We start from the raw sequence: 18390 nt of genomic DNA, 5'->3' as shown, positions 1-18390 counted from the left end.
TGCATTTATATAAATTTGTATTTTTATTGAGTTTTAACTTAGATTCTACTCCGACTCTCTGTAGATGAGATGCAGTAGTGCAGTAGTTCCCCTAAATTATCGCGAAAAATGGTCAGCTTCCTTTGGCAATGGTTCGCCGCAAAAGTGCCATCTTTTTCTGCTGTCGTTTTCACCACCTTGCAAACCACATTTCAAGTTGTTTCCTGAGACGAACCACGCAGACGCAGATTGGCAGAATAACTGTTTAATTCTGCTCCACAAAATAAATACTGCTAGTTTCTGTACACCACTTTTAAAAATGTTTCAGAATGAAGGGGCAATTCAACCGAAGGGTACTCTGAAACATAACATGGCACAAAAACATGCATATTTAATAAACTGAACAACTTTTTTTAAATGTACTCCAAAGTGGACATAAATGAAAAATGTTACAAATTTAATGAAATGCAAGTGTTTCAAATCTGTTACTGGGCAATGTTGGTCAGCATTGTTTGAATCGCCACAAGTTATTTGATCCCTAAAACACACATCTTAAACAATGATGTAAAATACCCGTGGAGACAAAACAGCCATGTTCATAAAAACAAAAAGACTTTTTAAAGAGACATTATTCAGCATAGCCAGAGCACCGATATGACTTGCACATCTAAACACTATAGACGGGGACAATTAAAAATACGACAACAATCGGTTTCACAAAGAGTGACACGAAAATTCTACTTCCTGTTTCTGTTTCAGAAGAGGAAGCAGAACTCAGATTTTCCCTTCTACAGTACTTAAAAAAGGTACACAGCATATTGCACTCGTACAGGATATGGCTTTTAAAACTCTCTGCTGTGCATTGCATCTTTATTGCAGGTTTCACAGTATTAACTGTGGTGCGCAGACTACCCGAGCGGTTTTCCCCCAATTTGGCTCGTTACAGTCATTTCCTGTCTCAGCAGGAAGTTATTTCCCTCCTTTACAGCACAGGATAGCTGTGCTTTAACGTGAAGTTCACAGAACGTTAAACTGCGCTGGCTTGGACTAGCCGTGCGGAATCGAAGCCCGTGACTTCATAACAGTGTTTGACATACAACAGCCCCGCAGGCGGCCTATAGCAAAAGACCGCAGAGAGGCCGCAAAATCTTCTGTACAGCGACCACAAATTTAGCCCTGTGTGCTCAACGCTGACATTTTTGTCTCTGCCGAAAAGTTTTTCTGATTGGCTGGCTCCTTGTGCATTTTTTTTAAATGAAAGGGCGTGGCTTAAAAAAATTACATCCATACCGAAACACTGTGATTCAGAGCGACCGGGACCTCGTAATTACGAGAAGCAGGGATCGGAGGAAGAAGCGGAACTGATTGTCTGGTCACAGCCAAAATGTTTGCGAGTAAACCTTAAAAACCTGACGTTTACTCCAGAGCGTCGGTTAGCGTCGATTAACGACGCTCTTAGAAAGAGAGGTTTCGCACGCAGCCGAGCCAACAACCCTCGTTTACAACACAATTCTGCTTTTTTTTTAAAAAAAAAACTCCTCTTCACCGCAGATGCAATCGCGCGGTTAAGCGGGCTTTGTGAACAGAGCGCACGGCTGCGTTCTCCCTTATTTAAAGGGGATCTGATGTTCCCCTTACTCACAGGCAGACATGTCCACACCCCCCTGTACCCTGCGCACTGCCCCCCCCCCCCCCCCCCCCCCCAGTGCACGGGAAAGCCTCAGCATGCCGTTCTGAGCAGAATAATGGGTTCAGTACAGTAATACCTCGCTTAGCATAGTGGATGCACTCCAGATAATGGCAACCCTAATCAAATTTGTGCTAAAACGGGCCGCATTTGCAATATATAGACAGGTTTCCTGGCTGCATAATTCTTTGCCGACGAGAGAGGAGAGAGGATTTGGGGTTCCCGATCTAGAAACTCTTTGATATCACAGCACATAAAAAGCTATATATTAAACAATCCCACCCATACAAAAAAGAAACGTTTTAAGTTGCAGTACAAGTTCACCAAGTCAAAAAAGTTGGGAGATTCAAGTTACCTCACAGATCTTTGTTGTTTGTTTAGCATTGTACAACCGCAGAGTAGCGGAAATTCCCTGATACTTGCAGGTTTTTGACTCCATTTATGGGTTCACGAGGGTACATGAACAATCTACCTGGGGCAGTGGTAAGCAAGGTATTACTGCACAATGATAGCTAACGTTGTGCGATAACGGCAGAGGTAAGGTTCTGCTGCCTGTAAGGTTCCTCTGGTCAGCGCTGTGATGGAACCTTGAATGTTCCTGGAGAACTTCCTCCCACGAAAAAAAAAAAAAAAGCAACAAGTCATCATGCAAACCCTCACCATGATGCAACTCTGTAACAACAGAGCCAGCTGTGTGGAAGGTTAGGGAAGTTCACGAAAGAGTTGCACGCGAAGAAAAACGTTTTTCGAAGACAGACGGGGCAGCGTAGACCCACAGAACAAAACCAACAAACAAAAAAATTCCCTTATGAAAAAGTGATAGATGCCAATATATGCTAAAACCACAAACTCAAGACATAAGAGAAAAAAAATGTAAAAACACATTTTTGCAAAATATATAAACTACTGTCACTTTAAAAAATATAATTTTTTTACATCAGAAGTTGCAGTTTTTCTATATATTCCACAGTTTGTGCACAAAATATAGTATTTTACGCCATCGTACATTGGTTTTACATAGGGAAAATCAGCTCAGTCAAACAGGTGCACGTGTGGATGATTTAAATATGAGACGGACCGATGAAACAGACGCCATTTTGGATCTTGAGCTCAGAGCAGAGTTTCCTCGCTCTCTGTGGTTGGCTGAGGGGGGCCGATGGCTCTGAAGGTCCCGGCTGGCTCGCAGTGCGCTCGTCGGACTGACCTGAGATGAGTGGGGCCCGGTTCGGGCCCTACGGCTCGTGCTTGGGGCCCCCCCCGTACACCTTGCGTAGGCTGGAGTCCAGGAGGTAGTCCACGGACCTGGGGCCAGAACAGGGCGGGTGACTGGAGGACCTTTCGTCAGGAGCACTTTATGGCCTCTTATCACACTCTGCTGCACATGATGGTGCTCAGATAGTCACTATTAAACCTGCGTGAACCAGCACAGCACGCACACACTACCCCCCCCCCCCCACACACACACCCACGCACACACAAACTCACCCCCACACACACACCCCCCCACACACACACGCACACACACACGCACACACACACACGCACACACAAACTCACCCCACCACACACACCCCCCCCCCACACACGCACGCACACACAAACTCACCCCCACACACACACACACTCACCTGTTGATGGGGGTGATGATGAAGGCAACACACACCCCACACACACACACACACTCACACACACACTCACTTGTTGATGGGGGTGATGATGAAGGCAACACACACCCCACACACACACACACACACACACTCACACACACACTCACCTGTCGATGGGGGTGATGATGAAGGAAACACACACCCCACACACACACACACACACACGTACACACTAACCTGTCGATGGGGGTGATGATGAAGTAAACACACACCCCAGACACACACACACCCCACACACACACAACACACACACACACACACACACACACACACACTCACCTGTCGATGGGCGTGATGATGAAGGAAACACACACCCCACACACACACACACACACACACACACACACCCCCCACACACACACACACTCACCGGTCGATGGGCGTGATGATGAAGGGAATGGTGGACAGGCCGATGGCGGTGGTGGTCCACTTGCGGACGGGGAGGGGCCAGCGCGTGGTGCGCCCCAGCAGGTAGAGCGAGGCGGCGCACACGCGGTTGATGGTGAAGCCGGGGATGGCCACCGAGGCCAGGGCCTGCCACACGAAGGTATCCACCACCGCCGCGGCCACGCGCGGCGTCCGGCCCGGGTTGTCCCCGTGCTCCTGTGGTAACGAGGTCAGAACACAGGAGTGACACCGCGGGCTCAGTGTCTGTAACCACGGCGATGCATCAGACACGTTTCTGCAGTCGATGCCTTACGAATACCGACTGTGTGGGAACCAGTGCGGACTGTTTGTGTGTGGGGTGAGCGTGTGTACACGCGTGTGTGAGTGTGTGTGAGTGTGCGCGCATGTGTGCGTGTGTGTGCATGCGTGTGTGAGTGTGTGTGTGTGTGTGTGTGTGTGAGTGTGTGTGTGTGTGTGTGTGTGTGGAGTGTGTGTGAGTGTGTGTTGGAGTGTGTGTCAGCGTGTGTGTGTGAGTGTGTGCGTGTGTGTGTTGGAGTGTGTGTCAGCGTGTGTGTGTGAGTGTGTGCGTGTGTGTACACGTGTATGCGCATGTGTGTACATGTGTATGCATGAGTGTGTGAGTGTGTGTGCGTGTGTGCATATGTGTGTGAGTGTGAGTGTGTGAGTGTGTGTGTGTGTGTGTGAGTGTGTGAGCGTGAGTGTGTGTGCGTGTGTGCATGTGTGTGTGAGTGTGTGCGTGCGTGTGAGTGTGTGAGTGTGTGTGAGTGTGTGTGTGTGTGTGTGAGTGTGAGTGTGTGTGTGTGAGTGTGTGTGTGTGTGAGTGTGTGTGTGTGTGTGAGTGTGAGTGTGTGTGTGTGAGTGTGAGTGTGTGTGTGTGTGTGATGTGTGTGAGTGTGTGTGAGTGTGTGTGTGTGAGTGTGAGTGTGTGTGTGTGTGTGTGTTGTGTGTGAGTGTGAGTGTGTGATGTGTGTGTGTGTGTGTGTGTGTGAGTGTGTGTGTGTGTGTGTGTGTGTGTGTGTGTGTGGTGTGTGTGTGTGTGTGTGTGTGTGTGTGTGTGAGTGTGTGTGTGTGTGTGTGTGTGTGTGTGTGTGTGTGTGTGTGTGTGTGTGTGTGTGAGTGTGTGTGTGTGTGTGAGTGTGAGTGTGTGTGTGTGTGTGTGTGTGAGTGTGTGTGTGGTGTGTGTGAGTGTGAGTGTGTGTGTGTGTGTGTGTGTGTGTGTGTGTGTGTGTGTGTGTGTGAGTGTGTGTGTGTGTGTGTGAGTGTGTGTGTGTACGCTGCTCTGCTCACCGCGGCTGCTTTCTTGCCCTTGTCCATGGCGTCGGCGGAGACGTATGCGGTGGCGACGGCGTAGGTGGCCCACACCAGGCTCACGGGCACCAAGGCGCGGAAGGCCTCCCCCACTTCGTTAGCGTAGCCTGAATGCGCGCACACACACACACGCACACACAGCCAGCCCAAAGATACGGTTTCAATTACACAGAACTGCTCCGCTGCTTCCCAACTCCCTCCGCGCAATTTGGGACCGGTGGTAAAAAACGTAAAACATTACAATAATAATTCTAAACTGATTTCCCCTCTCGGAATTCTCATATGCCAGGACTGCCCCGCGTTAATATTCAGATACACCCCTCTCTCCGACAAATTAATAAAAGCGGTACCCCATGTGGCAAGTCTTGTTCCAGAGAACGGGCCGTGACCTTTAATAACGCTCCGTACTGTCCAATCTAACGCAGACAGGCTGACTAATCATACCCTTGGTTTGTCATCATTTGCTTTCATCGCAAGCAATTTTGCCCTCTGCTGCCACTCAGTGGACAAACGGGAGTACTGCATGTACACTGCGCTTGAACAAATTAGAGGCATCGGTGCAGCATCAAGGAGAGGAGCGGTATTTACAGAAAAAAAGGGGCCTTGAACTCATGTGGTTTCAAGTTTATTAATTAATATTAAGCATAAAGACTGATTCTAAACCAGACTGATTTTACTTAATGGCTTAAAGAATTGTACAGCAGTAACAAACTATGCTTATTACAACCCAAAGATGTGTTCGAGAAAGTTACTTAACCTGTATATAACCCAGCCCAATGTTTCCCCTGCCAGTACATAACCAAAACCAACATTTCCTCTTCCTGTACATAACCCAGCCCAATGTTTCCCCTTCCTGTACATAACCCAACCAAATGTTTCCTCTTCCTGTACATAACCCAACCCAATGTTTCACATTCCTGTACATAACCCAGCCCAATGTTTCTACTTCTTGTACATAACCCTGCTCAAAGTTTCCCCTTCCTGTACATAACCCAGCCCAATGTTTCCTACTCCTGTAGATAACCCAGCCAATCACCAGCACACTGTTGAAAACCACAGGACCCCATGGTTGGGCAACACTTCCTCATTCAAAAGTTTATATTAATGTGCCTGAAATATTGTATGATTTTCCTCTCGTTTTCGCAGGACTGATATGAGGAGAAAAGGATTATGTGCTCAAATTAATGTTTTTTCCCCCATTTTCCTCAGCAAATGGTACAAGGCAGCATACAAGCTATTGTGCAATGCCATAACTTTATCTTTCTTGATCTCAATGGAGACACGTCTCATGGGCACACACTACCACTGCTAATTTTGCTTCCATTCTCTAATCACGTTGGCACCTGGTTTAGTAAACAATTAGCCAATGGCAACCCTTCAAAACACCCTAGAGGCATGGAAGTGAGATCCAATGGTAGATTAGGAGATTTTGTGCTCGCCCAAAAGGCAAACAGCTTCTGCAGATCTCCAGGTTGGCTCTCAGATTTTTTTACTACCTGACAAATCATCTACTTCCCTGTATTTGAGGGCAAGATACACTTACATGCTCTATCAAGCAGGTTTCACATTGCTCCAGTGGTTTTAAACATCATAATTAAATCTTAACTATTGACCTAATAGTGTAAAGTGGTATCTTCAGTTTTTTATTTGTTTGTAACCTTCTCCTGACTTGTGAAGGTCATATACCCTTTCCCTTCTTAATGCAGTTATTTGTCTTTCCCCGTGGTTATGGCTGACACAAGGACTTTACATTTGTGTTACCTCATTTTAAACCCCAGTGAAACAGGAAGCCATGGGTAACTGCAATACCGTTCCCTAAAAACGAGCCTTCTTTGCTCACCTTTATCAAGGTTGAGAATCCAGTTTCAGGCCACGGTATAAGGAACGACTTAGTTTTGTTGAATCAAAGAGCATACAGTGATTTCTAGGCTATTGTAGCCTAACAGCAAAAAAGCCCCAAGCAATAAACACTGTTTTACAAACGATTATCGTTAAGAAAGGCCCATGGCCTATACAATAGTGACACGCATTCGGCTTAAATTTCAACCGAGCAAAGAAGGACTTGGTGTGCATTCGCATTGCCGACTCGCAGCTGACTCTGGGGTTTAATATAGTAACAGGGGGGGTTTCAAAGTCATGTCGCCCGCAATGTCGGCGCAAAAGCTACCCCCGAGTTACCGACCACTGCCAATGAGAAAACGTGAGCCGTTTTGTCTATTTTAGCCGCAATCAGAATATAAAACCCAGTAAGCAAACATCTCATCTTTCGTTTTTAATTTCATGTAAGGCGTGGAGAACTGGTTTTAGCGTCGGTTTGTTTTGCTTGCCAGTTTTGTACAGTTTTGGTGAACGGTATTAATAAAATACCTGGCAACTCCGAAAACAACTTTAAGTTTAGCGATGTGTTTATTAGTCTACCAATTACCCTATCAGATTTTTCACGAACCAAATAGTTAGGCCAAATCTGACTGCAAAGATTAGCCCACTCACAACTTTGAAGGCAATTAAACAAAATTCAACAACTGCTCGAGCGGGTGAAAAGAGGTTCAGGCAGAATACAGTAGGGGAAAATACGTAACGTAAACGTAAATTGTAGGCTAGTTCAAGTTAGACTTACTGAAAAAAAAACACAGTGGATAATCAGTTTTAATTATTATGTTACGATAACATTAATGAATACAATTAAAGATGTAGCCTAAACATGCAATGCATGACACACAATCTAACTTTACTGCAAATAGGCAACACTCAGCGTTACACACACCGAATATTGCATGAGTAGAGCACGTTGCCTAAAAAGCACGGACTGCCACCGAACTGACTGGCACTAAGCAACAATAGCATTGGTTTAATTGTGTAATTTTTGGGTGTATATCCACACGCCTCTGAACTGCGTTGTTTCACGGGCAAATGAGTCACCACGTAAATTACAGGTAAAAAACAGTCGCAAATGCCACGGGGCAAATCCGCATTACTGCGGAAAACAAGCAACTACCGTAGACTAACCCACACTAAGCAAGCAAACTAGGTAACTATCGATATGTAAGGTAGTACAGAAAGTAGGCTCTCTTAGGCATAAACAGTTATTCTATACTATTTCGCAAATTCTGAAAAATAACAGCCAAGATATGAGAGCTAACGTTACTGCAATCTTATGTAGTGGTGTAACAGCAACAAATGCAGTTCAATTTAAATTAAAATGTGCTTGCTTGCTGACTGGGTAGCACGCTAACGTTGGCGAATAAGTTTTACAATGACAGTCCATCAGGATGTCAGGTGGCATCTGAAGCAGCTATCTATACATAGTAAGAGGGAAAATCCAGCTGTCTCCCAGAAAAACCAAGCAAGCTAACTAGCTGCATTTTGTTGCCTCACAAGGTAAACTGGTCCGAGGATGTGCAGTTAAGTAGTAGGCGCTCATCCAGTTTTTCGTTAAATTCTGGCTTCTGTTCAACTGAACTTGATTACGCAAGTACTCCTGGTGCTTACCTAAGAAGCGGACCCATGTGTCGCGATAAATATCGACCTCTTTGGTCGTTTTCTCCGGACTGGAATCCATTTCTCGCCACTTAAGCTTTAAAGCATATCCCCCCTAAGCAGCAGTTCCGTACTGTCTCCGTGCTCCTTAGGACCGATAAGGGAAATTCACTGGGCACATTCAAAGGCACGACACGTTCAGTCAGGGACCGTCTACAAAGGCCAACCCCTGAATTAGATTTCCACACTACTATACGACTAAATCGATATTTTACGGGTAAAAATTCTACATGCGATATAGGTCTGTTTAATTAATAAGTTAAAGAAGTGACAAGACGGGACGGGTATTGTTTTGGTCGAACAATTGTCATAACAAACGTTTACGTTATTGTTATCACATACACGCATATTACGGTTTTTAAAATGAATCATTGCTATTGGTTCAGTAACAGCAACAATAGACTGATCTCGGTGAAAAATGCGCTAGTAAACCAGCCGTTACAAAGGTAATTGGTTATCCAAATCATTATAAATGTGAGTTATCCTCAGTTATCTGACAGAAGTAGCTACCGGTGGACCTCTGTCCAACCAACCAACCAACCAATAGCTACCGTAAGTGCAGCCATGTGTTTTTGGTTATCGTTTGTGTGGCATCGGTGGGTTTTTTTTCACAGTCCCTTGAATATCTAGCATAATAAACACTCCGGTTACCGGAAGTCAAAGAGGCCACAATGCGCGTACGGGAAGACCCTCGACGGCAGTTGAGGACGAATGAGTTTGAGTCTGTCTAAGCACCGGTGATGATTATTTTGTGTATTTCTATCGGTTACATTTAATAAATCACCGTGTAAGCTGGACACTTGACAAAAAGGGAGGGATCTTTGTTATACAATCTCACTGGAAAAATGTTCGAACGTTTTCAAGAAATGCATCTCTTTGTAATTCAATGTAACGAAGCCGAGTCTACGCCTATGTGTAAAGTGGTTATGAATACAGGCTACGCACATTTGCTGTATGAACAGTCAAAGCCATTAAAAAAAATGCACGGTGAGTTAAAGTTTGGAAAATGTATTTGAAAATAATACGTTAAAAATCAATTTTGTAGCACATTCATTGGCAAATGTACTATCAACAGTAAGAAACAACTGTGTCCTTAAAAATAGGTGGACATAGCATTACACGGATGACCCATTCTGTTTTAATAATGAAAAGCAAGCACACAGTTCATAAATTACGGTGCTTCTTCATTGTCATATTATTTGTCTGATTTAAATTAATCAAAATTAACTAATTGACCTCAGCACTAAACAATACCTTTATTCTCTTCTAGTTCTGTTTCCATTTTTTTTTTCCAGAGACACAATGTTCCCACTATTCTTCATAAGGAAAGGTCCTGTAGTTTTAAGTGACACACATATTTGGAATTTGCAAGGAGATTGGCAGTAATCTTCATTTTGCTAAACAAAAAATAGTTATTACACATGCACATGGGGCTGATACTCACTGTGAAAACAGTCAAAATGTGTCGCATGGCAGCATTAATGTCCATCAACGGACCTTCTGTTCATGTTGTGGGGCTCCACCTGTTAGTGCATATGGTGACTTCCAGCCGCAACAATGCCTGGCATGTTATTGCAGGGCAGTGTTGTGTTTGCAGACCCAGCTGAGGGCCTGTGATGGAGGACACACTCTTCAGTTTCACACCAACAAGCATCTTATTTGTGAGATTGAGTGCTACTTGCAAAGTTAACTGGTTCTATTTTATTTTGTAAATATCAGTTAGTTTTAATTAACTGATATTTTTAATTAATTTGTTTAGGGTTTTATCCTTTTTGTCCTTTGTCTTGTTGCATTTGTGTCTACATTTTGTGCACTGTTCTGCTGTTTACCTGCTGCTGCAATGACCAGATTTCCCCACAAGGATTAAGAAAGTGACATCTGTCTATCTGCCTGTCTGTCTGTAATAAGTGTAAGCTATTCCACATAAGATTTGGCTGATTGCAGACTACAGCGTTGTAAAAGCTTGCAAGGTACAGTATGTTAAGACAATACAGTTTATATAGCAACCAAATTATATATAAATTTTTCAGATACACATATCCCTCTTATTTTATTTAGTTTATGTTTTTTCTCATTTCATTATATAGTGGAAGGAGAAACTATTCCATCAGTTGAGGCCTCGTCACTTAAACTAAACAAATTGTGGAAAAAGAAAAAAGTGAAAAAACAAAGCAAAGGGCAACCAGCCAATCTGCCACGGTGTTAAAATGACTTTCAACAAAGTAGGAAAAGCGGGATTCAGAAGTGTCAGGTATAGCACCGTGTGATGATAGTATCTTCACCCAGAACCAGCTGTTCCCCTGTCAGTGCTCACTGCCACAATCACAGCGCGAACTGTGTTTGACAGCTTGTTGGACAAATGAAAGGAGGCCGAACATTCGCGAAAGCCAATAGGAACCCAGAGAGGGGGTGTTCTTCCGCACGAGGTTTAGAATGGCTGCCACCACGAAACAATCGGTTGCGAAAAGCCGCAGAACATTTCCTAATGTAATTTGCAGTCGGGCGATGGCTAAAAACATGTACTGGGTATTTATATCTATTATTGTTATGACAAATCGATGTTGGGGTGACGATGGGCACGAAATGGAGGAGTTTCTGAAGAGAGAGCACTCGTTGACCAAGCCATATCAAGGTAGCATCACCGCCGGTTATGGTTGTGGTTCTGAAGCAAACGTCAGATGCCTGTCTTGTTACGATTGCTAACACACTGAGCGGAAAATTAAAGCACGTAGTAAATGTAACTTTACCGATATTACATTAAATATATACATCTACTTTTTTTTGATCATAGCCACATAAATAACAGTCAGTTATGGCCAGGGTCTGTCAAATCAACGCCGGGTTAGGCAGCTATTTGAAATACTGATCAGTGAATGGTTCCTGCAGAATTTGCGACCTAATGTAGCGTTGGGTTTTTTTAAAAAAAGCAGGAATATATAACACTGTAGCTTGGCAGACAACTAACGGACTGTCCTGTCAGAATGTCACCTTGTGAGACATTAGAATTTGCTGTAGCACTGTTCCTGCGCTTGCCAATCACGGGAGAACGGTAGCAAGCTAAAATCGGACGTTGACTGAAATAAGCGTCCTGCTGTGGACGTATTATATTACGGTTTCTCATAGCAACATTGCCGACATTAGATTGTACGTTTGCATTTTTTCCTAGTGACGTTATATTTTGTTGAAAACGTTTGCAAGGCCAAGCATGTAAGAAAAAATCATCATCATTCCTTCAATGATTTTTACTTCAGTTCACAAATATAAAGGCCAACGAGCTCTCGTGAATTACCATTGTGCCCGGGACGGGAAGTAGGACTGTGTGGCATGGCATGATGTCATCTCATCGTTGTGTATTTAGCGGTCGGGTCCTCCATCTCGTCCCACTGGGAGCTGATGGGCGACGCCATGACGACCACGGAGCAGGTGCGGCTGACGCCGGACATGCAGAGCAAGCAAGGAGCGGTGTGGAACCGCATCGTGAGTACTGCGCTGGCGCCGACCACAGCATCACTGTGCTCACACTGGCCCCTTTCAGGAAATGCGGCCGCGAGGTCACTATCGAGGGATGTCACGAGTCTACGATTTCTAGTGTCCCTACAACTTTGTGTGAAGTGCAGACACTACTACATTTACTCGTTCTTTAGTGATCCATTCGTAGTATCACACTGTGGAAAAACTACAATTTTCTCATTTTATTAGAGCCTTGGTGGACTGCAAGCCTTCGATGCAGTAGGGCTGTCTGAAAATGCCATCACCCTTTCTCTTAGTCTGTGCTTGGATCTGTTACAAGTTTTCACGTGAGGCTCCTCTCTCTCTCTCTCTCTCTCTCTCTCTCTCTCTATGTTAATTTGTGCACACAGCCCTGTCACCTGAAGGACTGGGAGCTACAGGTGCACTTCAAAATTCACGGCCAAGGAAAGAAGAATTTGAACGGCGACGGGCTGGCAGTGTGGTACACTAAGGAGCGCATGCAGAAAGGTGAAATTCTGCCCTCTTGTGGCGAGTCGCCGGAACATCACTGCACTAACCTCCACAGATGAATTTTATTCAAATAACCAATTCCAAGTGTATCTGAACGTGACTTCACTCCTCAACTACTAAGGAGACAGTTACATCATTTCAGATATTATAAACCTGACTTTTCTCAGGTTTGATGAGGATATTTAAATAGTTACTTTTGTCGGAGTCTTATTGCATATACTCAGTATAACACACAAATATCGTATTTCTTTTTGATTTTATCCCACAGTTGTTTCTTTAGCACAATAGAAGGATTTGGTAGGTGAGAGGAGTCTGTATGCTGCAGGGTTTCTTTAAAAATCTTATTGCTGATGGAATGACGTGTAAAATGGTGTATGACTGAGCAGTAGAATTAAAATTACTGTAATTAAGGAAGTAATTTTACTTCAGCTGCTTAAATTCTGTGATAAAGGCCGAACGGAATCAGTCTTGCTGAGAAGCTATGGGCTGTTTGTGTCATCTCAGGTCCGGTGTTTGGGAATACAGACTTTTTCACCGGGCTGGGGGTGTTCGTGGACACTTACCCCAACGAAGAGAAACACCTAGAGGTACGGCTTTCTACTCCCAGACGTTCCCGCCGTGTCCGAGGTCACGCAGGTCACACAGCCTCTATCCTGAAAACAAAAAAAAATCATATAAATGACATTTCAGTGTAATCTGAACGCAACCGCACCACACTCTCCCAGTGCCTGTGTGTAGAGCAGGTTAATGAGGTTTAGAGTCTTTAAGACCGGAGGAGATGTGTGTTCAGTATCGGCACGGCGTTGCATTGCGGCCAAGACTCCATATTTGTTTGCGCTAGTTGTATTTATTCTAAGTGGCCTGCTGTTCAGATTTAGCTGCAGTGCGTATGTCTTAATGCTCAGTCCGTCTCTGCTATTGCCTTTTAACGAAAGTGATTTTACAGTACTGGGGTTTTTGTACCTTTTATATTATCCACCCATGTAACTCACAACCGCTGCCATCTGTAACTGTTCATTTTACTTTTCTGTATTATAATCCATGCTGTGATTTTGGGATGTAGAAAACTTTTTTTGGCTGCCTCCAGCACAACAACACCTCATCAAGGGAGAGAGAATGCTTTTTTTTTTTGCTTTCGAACTGAATTCCAGACGTTGTGCAAATATCAGTTGTAGTCTTATGTAGATCTGAGCGTGTGCATTGGTGGATATCGTGTGTAGCCAATGTTGTTAGATCATATGATGTTCAGCGTGGGGTCCGGTGAGTGTTGGGCTCAAGACTTTCTTGAGGAGCCTGTTTTGTGATGTGCTTCTCTGTTTTGTGCACCCCATGGAGACAGGCGCAGAAGAGGAGGTACACCCCACGCACGCAGGTACCCCTTTTCCGCCTCCACCCCCCAACCCCCCCCACCCCTCCAAAAACAACTGCTGCCTGTGAGGAGCATGCAGCCCCCAGGTTCACCCATGTACCCCTTGGTAAAGCTGTGGAGTGTGTGTGTGTGTGTGTGTGTGCAGTTCCAGTTGGCCTCACAGCCCTGCTCTGCTAAGTCATGTGGTTCGAGTCCCTGGCCAGTGGGGGGGTGTTTGAAATGGGCGGGCGTTGTAAGCGTCGTGGGTGTGTCTGGCGTGGTGGTCTTGGGTGTCCTGTACTGATGGGAGAGAGAGGTTTCTCCAGCCCCTCAACGAGCGAAGCGCTCCCGCATGCCATCAGTCACGCCTGTGAGCCAATCAAAACGCTTTTCTCTCCATTGCCAAACGCTGCGATTCGTGTAGAAGACCTTCAGAGGATGTGGTAGCTCCGCCCTCCCATCAGTCTGCATGCTGGGTGCGCTGGTTTTACTGTTACTCTTTCCACCGTTACTTACACAGTCTATCCTCACGTTTCTGTGTCTTCATCCCTCCCTCCTTCCTCTCTTGCTTTCTCTCTGTCCTGCCTCCCACCCCCCTCTCTCTCCCCCCTCCCTCAGAGGATATTCCCCTACGTGTTGGCGATGGTGGGGAACGGCACGCTGGGCTATGACCACGAGAGGGACGGGCGGCCCACGGAGCTGGGGGGCTGCACCGCCATGGTGCGCAACCTGAAGCACGACACCTTCCTCTTCATCAGATACGTGCGCCGGAGGCTGACGGTGAGAGGCCAGCGCTAGCAGCTTTAGCATTACGCATCTGTTTTATAACTGTAACATTAGCATTGTGTATCTGTTTTATTACAGTAGCATTAGCATTGTGTATCTGTTTTATTGCAGTAGCATTAGCACTACGCATCTGTTTTATAACAGTGGCATTAGCATTACGCATCTGTTTAATAACAATAGCATTAGCATTATGCATATGTTTTATAACGATAGCATTAGCATTACACATCTGTTTTTATAAAAGTAGCATTTGCATTATGCATATGTTTTATAACGAAAGCATTACGCATCTGTTTTATAACAGTAGCATTAACGTTGTGCATCGGTTTTATAACAGTAGCATTAGCATTGTGTATCTGTTTTAATACAGTAGCATTAGCATTACGCATTTGTTTTATAAAAGCAGAATTAGAATCATTTATTTGTTTAATAACAGTAGCATTAGCACTAAGCATCTGTTTTATAACAGTAGCATTAGCATTATGTATTTGTTTTTGTTATTTTGATATATGTTCGTTCTGCCTCACCTTGGTACCCTGAGCTGTGTCCCCTGTGCCCCGCCTCCAGATCATGATTGACATTGATGGGCAGCACGAGTGGAGGGATTGCCTGGACATCCCGGGGGTGAAGCTGCCTGAGGGGTACTACTTCGGTGCCTCGGCCATCACCGGAGACCTGTCGGGTACTACCTCAGTTCCTCAGTGCTTTCGTATCGTAAGATAACTCAGTGAGAGATAGATGTTTGCTGTGTTTCTCCTGGTGTAGATAACCATGAGCTCAGTAGGATAGAGTTGCTGGTCTCCTGTGTAGATACCTGAGGACTCAGTGATAGATGTAATTGCTGCTTTCTCCTGGTGTAATAATCTGTGCAACTCGGATACTGTGGCGTTTCTCCTGGAGATAATCATGGGACTCGTAATGATAGAGTTGCAGTGTTCTCTGTGAGTGCTAGTGGACTCAGTGATGATGTGTGCTGTTTCCTGTGTAGATAACCATGTGAGGACTCAGTGAGTAATAGATGTTTGCTGTGTTTCTCCTGGTGTAGATAATCTTGTGTGGACTCAGTGAGTGATAGATGTTTGCTGTGTTTCTCCTGGTGTAGATAATCTTGTGTGGACTCAGTGATAGATGTAAAGTTGCTGTGTTTCTCCTGGTGTAGATAACCATGACATGATCTCGATGAAGCTGTACCAGCTCACCGTGCTGCGCAGTAAGCAGGAGGAGGAGGAAGAGGAGGAGATTCTCATTCCCAGCGTGGACAACCTGGAGCTGCTGAGGGGTAAGGCAGGAGGTTGAGCAATCCTGCGCAGTCACCCGCACAGTCATGCACACACATGCAGAAACCCCACAAACACACACTGTTCTGGCATGTTCTATCTCACTTTAGAAACCTCCTTACGCTTACGCTCCTCACTTCTGGGTTTTTTTAGTAGTTGGCCGTGGCTAATGACGTCACAAAATACCGTCCAGTCATTTTTCCTTATTTCACTGGGGGTGCTGATATCCTAAAAATTGCACTTTCAAGTTTGATACATTATCCTAACCATTTATGGACACACCACATGACGTTCCATAGCCTTTGTGTAACTTCCCTATTTCTCTCTCTCTCTCCCCTTCCCCCTGCTATCTGTCTCTCTCTTTTTCTCTCCATCTCTCTCTCTCTTTCTCTCTCAGGGGATGTGAGTGAAGGAGGAATGAGTGGGTTAGCCTTGTTCTTCACCGTGCTCTTCTCCCTGCTTGGCTGCTTCCTGCTCCTGGTCATCGGCCTGGTCCTGTACAGCCACTGGAGCGAAAACAGCCGCAAGCGCTTCTACTGAGACACAGCAAAGGGAGAGAGAGAGAGAAGGAGAGAAATGGAGGGAGGAAGAGGGAGCACAAGAGGCCGCCATTACTGCTGCATCCAGAGGATAACCGGTTCTGCACTGAGACACTTTGACCAGAGCAGCTGACCCTGATCTTCACAGCTGAGGGACAAGAGACTGTGAGAGAGATTAAGAGACAGATCGCCATGACTACTGTTGCCAGGGAGAGAAAAAAAAAAAGTTTCTCGTTGCACTGAAGAGCTGTGATGGGCTTTACTGACCTTAATCATCATGACTGAGAAAGAGAGAGAGAGACTGAGGGCGAGGTGGGCGGGAGAAAAGTTTGGGGGAAGAGTGTGTTATTGTGTGTTGTGCTAGCTCACAGAGAGGAGAACTTTGAGAACGACTGCCTTCAGCCCTGTCCCAGACTCCTGGTAGAGGGGAGAGACCCCGCCCCACCCCTTAGCCTGGGAAAGGGGAGGAGTAGGAAAATTCATCAAACATTCACTCGACCTACAAAGCTGGATGCTCCTGTAGGGCTGTGCCTGTCGAACCCCCTTCTCCTTTCTGTGTTGTGTTACAAAAAACAGGGGGGCTGTGAGAAGTGGGTTGCCATTGCGGTTACGGGTCCCTAATGTTTCGGTGCCTTGCTTATAGGCCCTGCTGATGTCCTGCCTGGGCTCGCAATGTCCCAAATGCACTTCACCCTGTCAGCTTCCTCTCACTGTCGCTTCCTCTCTTCCTTCCTGTTCTTCCCTCTCTGCCTTCCTTCAGCTTCCTCTTCTGTCAGCTTCCGCTTCCTGTCAGCTTCCTCTTCTGTCAGCTTCCTGTCAGCTTCCTCTTCACTGTCTGCTTCCTCTTCTGTCAGCTTCCTGTCTGCTTCCTCTTCTGTCAGCTTCCTGTCAGCTTCCTCTTCTGTCAGCTTCCGCTTCCTGTCAGCTTCCTCTTCTGTCAGCTTCCTGTAGCCTCTCTTCCTTCACTCCGCTTCCTGTCAGCTTCCTCTATTCTGTCAGCTTCCTGTCAGCTTCCTCTTCTCTGCCAGCTTCCTGTCAGCTTCCTCTTCTCCGCTCCAGAATCACAGTCACTGCCTCTAATCACCCCCGCCGTGATACCACGTTGCATCTGTAAAAAACGATCCACACCAGAGATCTCCTCTTCGATGCCTCCGTTCTGTATTATGGTCCTCTCCCCTCCTCTCCTCTCCTCTCCTCTCCTCTCCTCTCCTCTCCCCTCCCCTCCCCTCCCCTCCCCTCCCTGAAACCTTTCAGCAGCTCAATCCCCTTTAAGGTTGACTCTGCTTTTTTATAAATCTATGTGAAATGACCGTAGGTTTAGACTCCTCTCCGGATGTCTGTGTTAGTGCAGTGATCGTGTTTTGCATATGCATGAAGATATCTCCCTTCTTTTGAGCCACTGGTCCTTTTTGGAGAACTGATTATAGCTTCATAGTTCACTCAGGTATTCTGTCTACTGAGCAGGTAGCCCACTCCATACTGGTAGCATTGAAAGGTATATCTTGTCACTGGTGATACTCCCAAGTGTTCCAATTCCAATGTTCGCTAGTTATGAATATTCATTAAAAGGGATGCTTAAAGATAGACGGTTAGATAGATAGCACAGTGACTCAGAAAGGCGCTCCGATAAGAAAGAACAAAGGACAAGAGGAACATAGGAGTTGAATATCTGGCCAGTGTGCAGAATATCTATGGTCCTTTGTTAAAATCACATTTTACCATATTGGATGTACATAGTCTGTATGGACAAGTTGGCCTGGTAGTGTTGCCTGGTGCTGAGACCGTGTAGATGCTGTACGTCTGTATAGCCGACCTGCCTAATACCGTGGGCTACAGACCTTCTTTTACTGCCAGCCTTCATGGCTGCGCCTGT

General features: G+C 45.5%; 2 protein-coding genes across 3 annotated transcripts; one reads left to right on the top strand and one right to left on the bottom strand.

Moving 5' to 3' along the window:
- Positions 1–228: 228 nt before the first annotated feature.
- Positions 229–8739, bottom strand: mtfp1 (mitochondrial fission process 1). Its single transcript, XM_064307637.1, has 4 exons — positions 8539–8739; positions 5029–5156; positions 3704–3936; positions 229–2968 (listed from the first exon to the last, which is right to left on the bottom strand). The coding sequence occupies exons 1-4, from the start codon at positions 8606–8608 to the stop codon at positions 2899–2901; spliced, it is 501 nt and encodes a 166-aa protein (XP_064163707.1). The 5' UTR covers positions 8609–8739; the 3' UTR covers positions 229–2898.
- On the top strand, positions 6479–16930 carry lman2la (lectin, mannose-binding 2-like a). 2 transcript variants are annotated; one of them, XM_064307636.1, is made up of 9 exons: positions 6479–6520; positions 11945–12063; positions 12447–12564; positions 13072–13154; positions 13907–13939; positions 14534–14695; positions 15269–15383; positions 15861–15980; positions 16376–16930. In XM_064307636.1, the coding sequence occupies exons 2-9, from the start codon at positions 11980–11982 to the stop codon at positions 16516–16518; spliced, it is 858 nt and encodes a 285-aa protein (XP_064163706.1). In that variant the 5' UTR covers positions 6479–6520; positions 11945–11979; the 3' UTR covers positions 16519–16930. The 2 variants fall into 2 exon arrangements, with proteins under 2 accessions (XP_064163706.1, XP_064163705.1); XM_064307635.1 differs by lacking the exon at positions 6479–6520 and adding an exon at positions 10899–11218.
- The last annotated feature ends 1460 nt before the right edge of the window (positions 16931–18390 follow it).

This window comes from Anguilla rostrata, chromosome 14 (genome assembly GCF_018555375.3).
Source record: "Anguilla rostrata isolate EN2019 chromosome 14, ASM1855537v3, whole genome shotgun sequence".
Classification (NCBI taxonomy): Eukaryota; Metazoa; Chordata; class Actinopteri; order Anguilliformes; family Anguillidae; genus Anguilla; species Anguilla rostrata.
The sequence above is the reverse complement of the archived record's forward strand: the minus strand, read 5'-3'. Positions and strand labels throughout refer to the sequence as shown.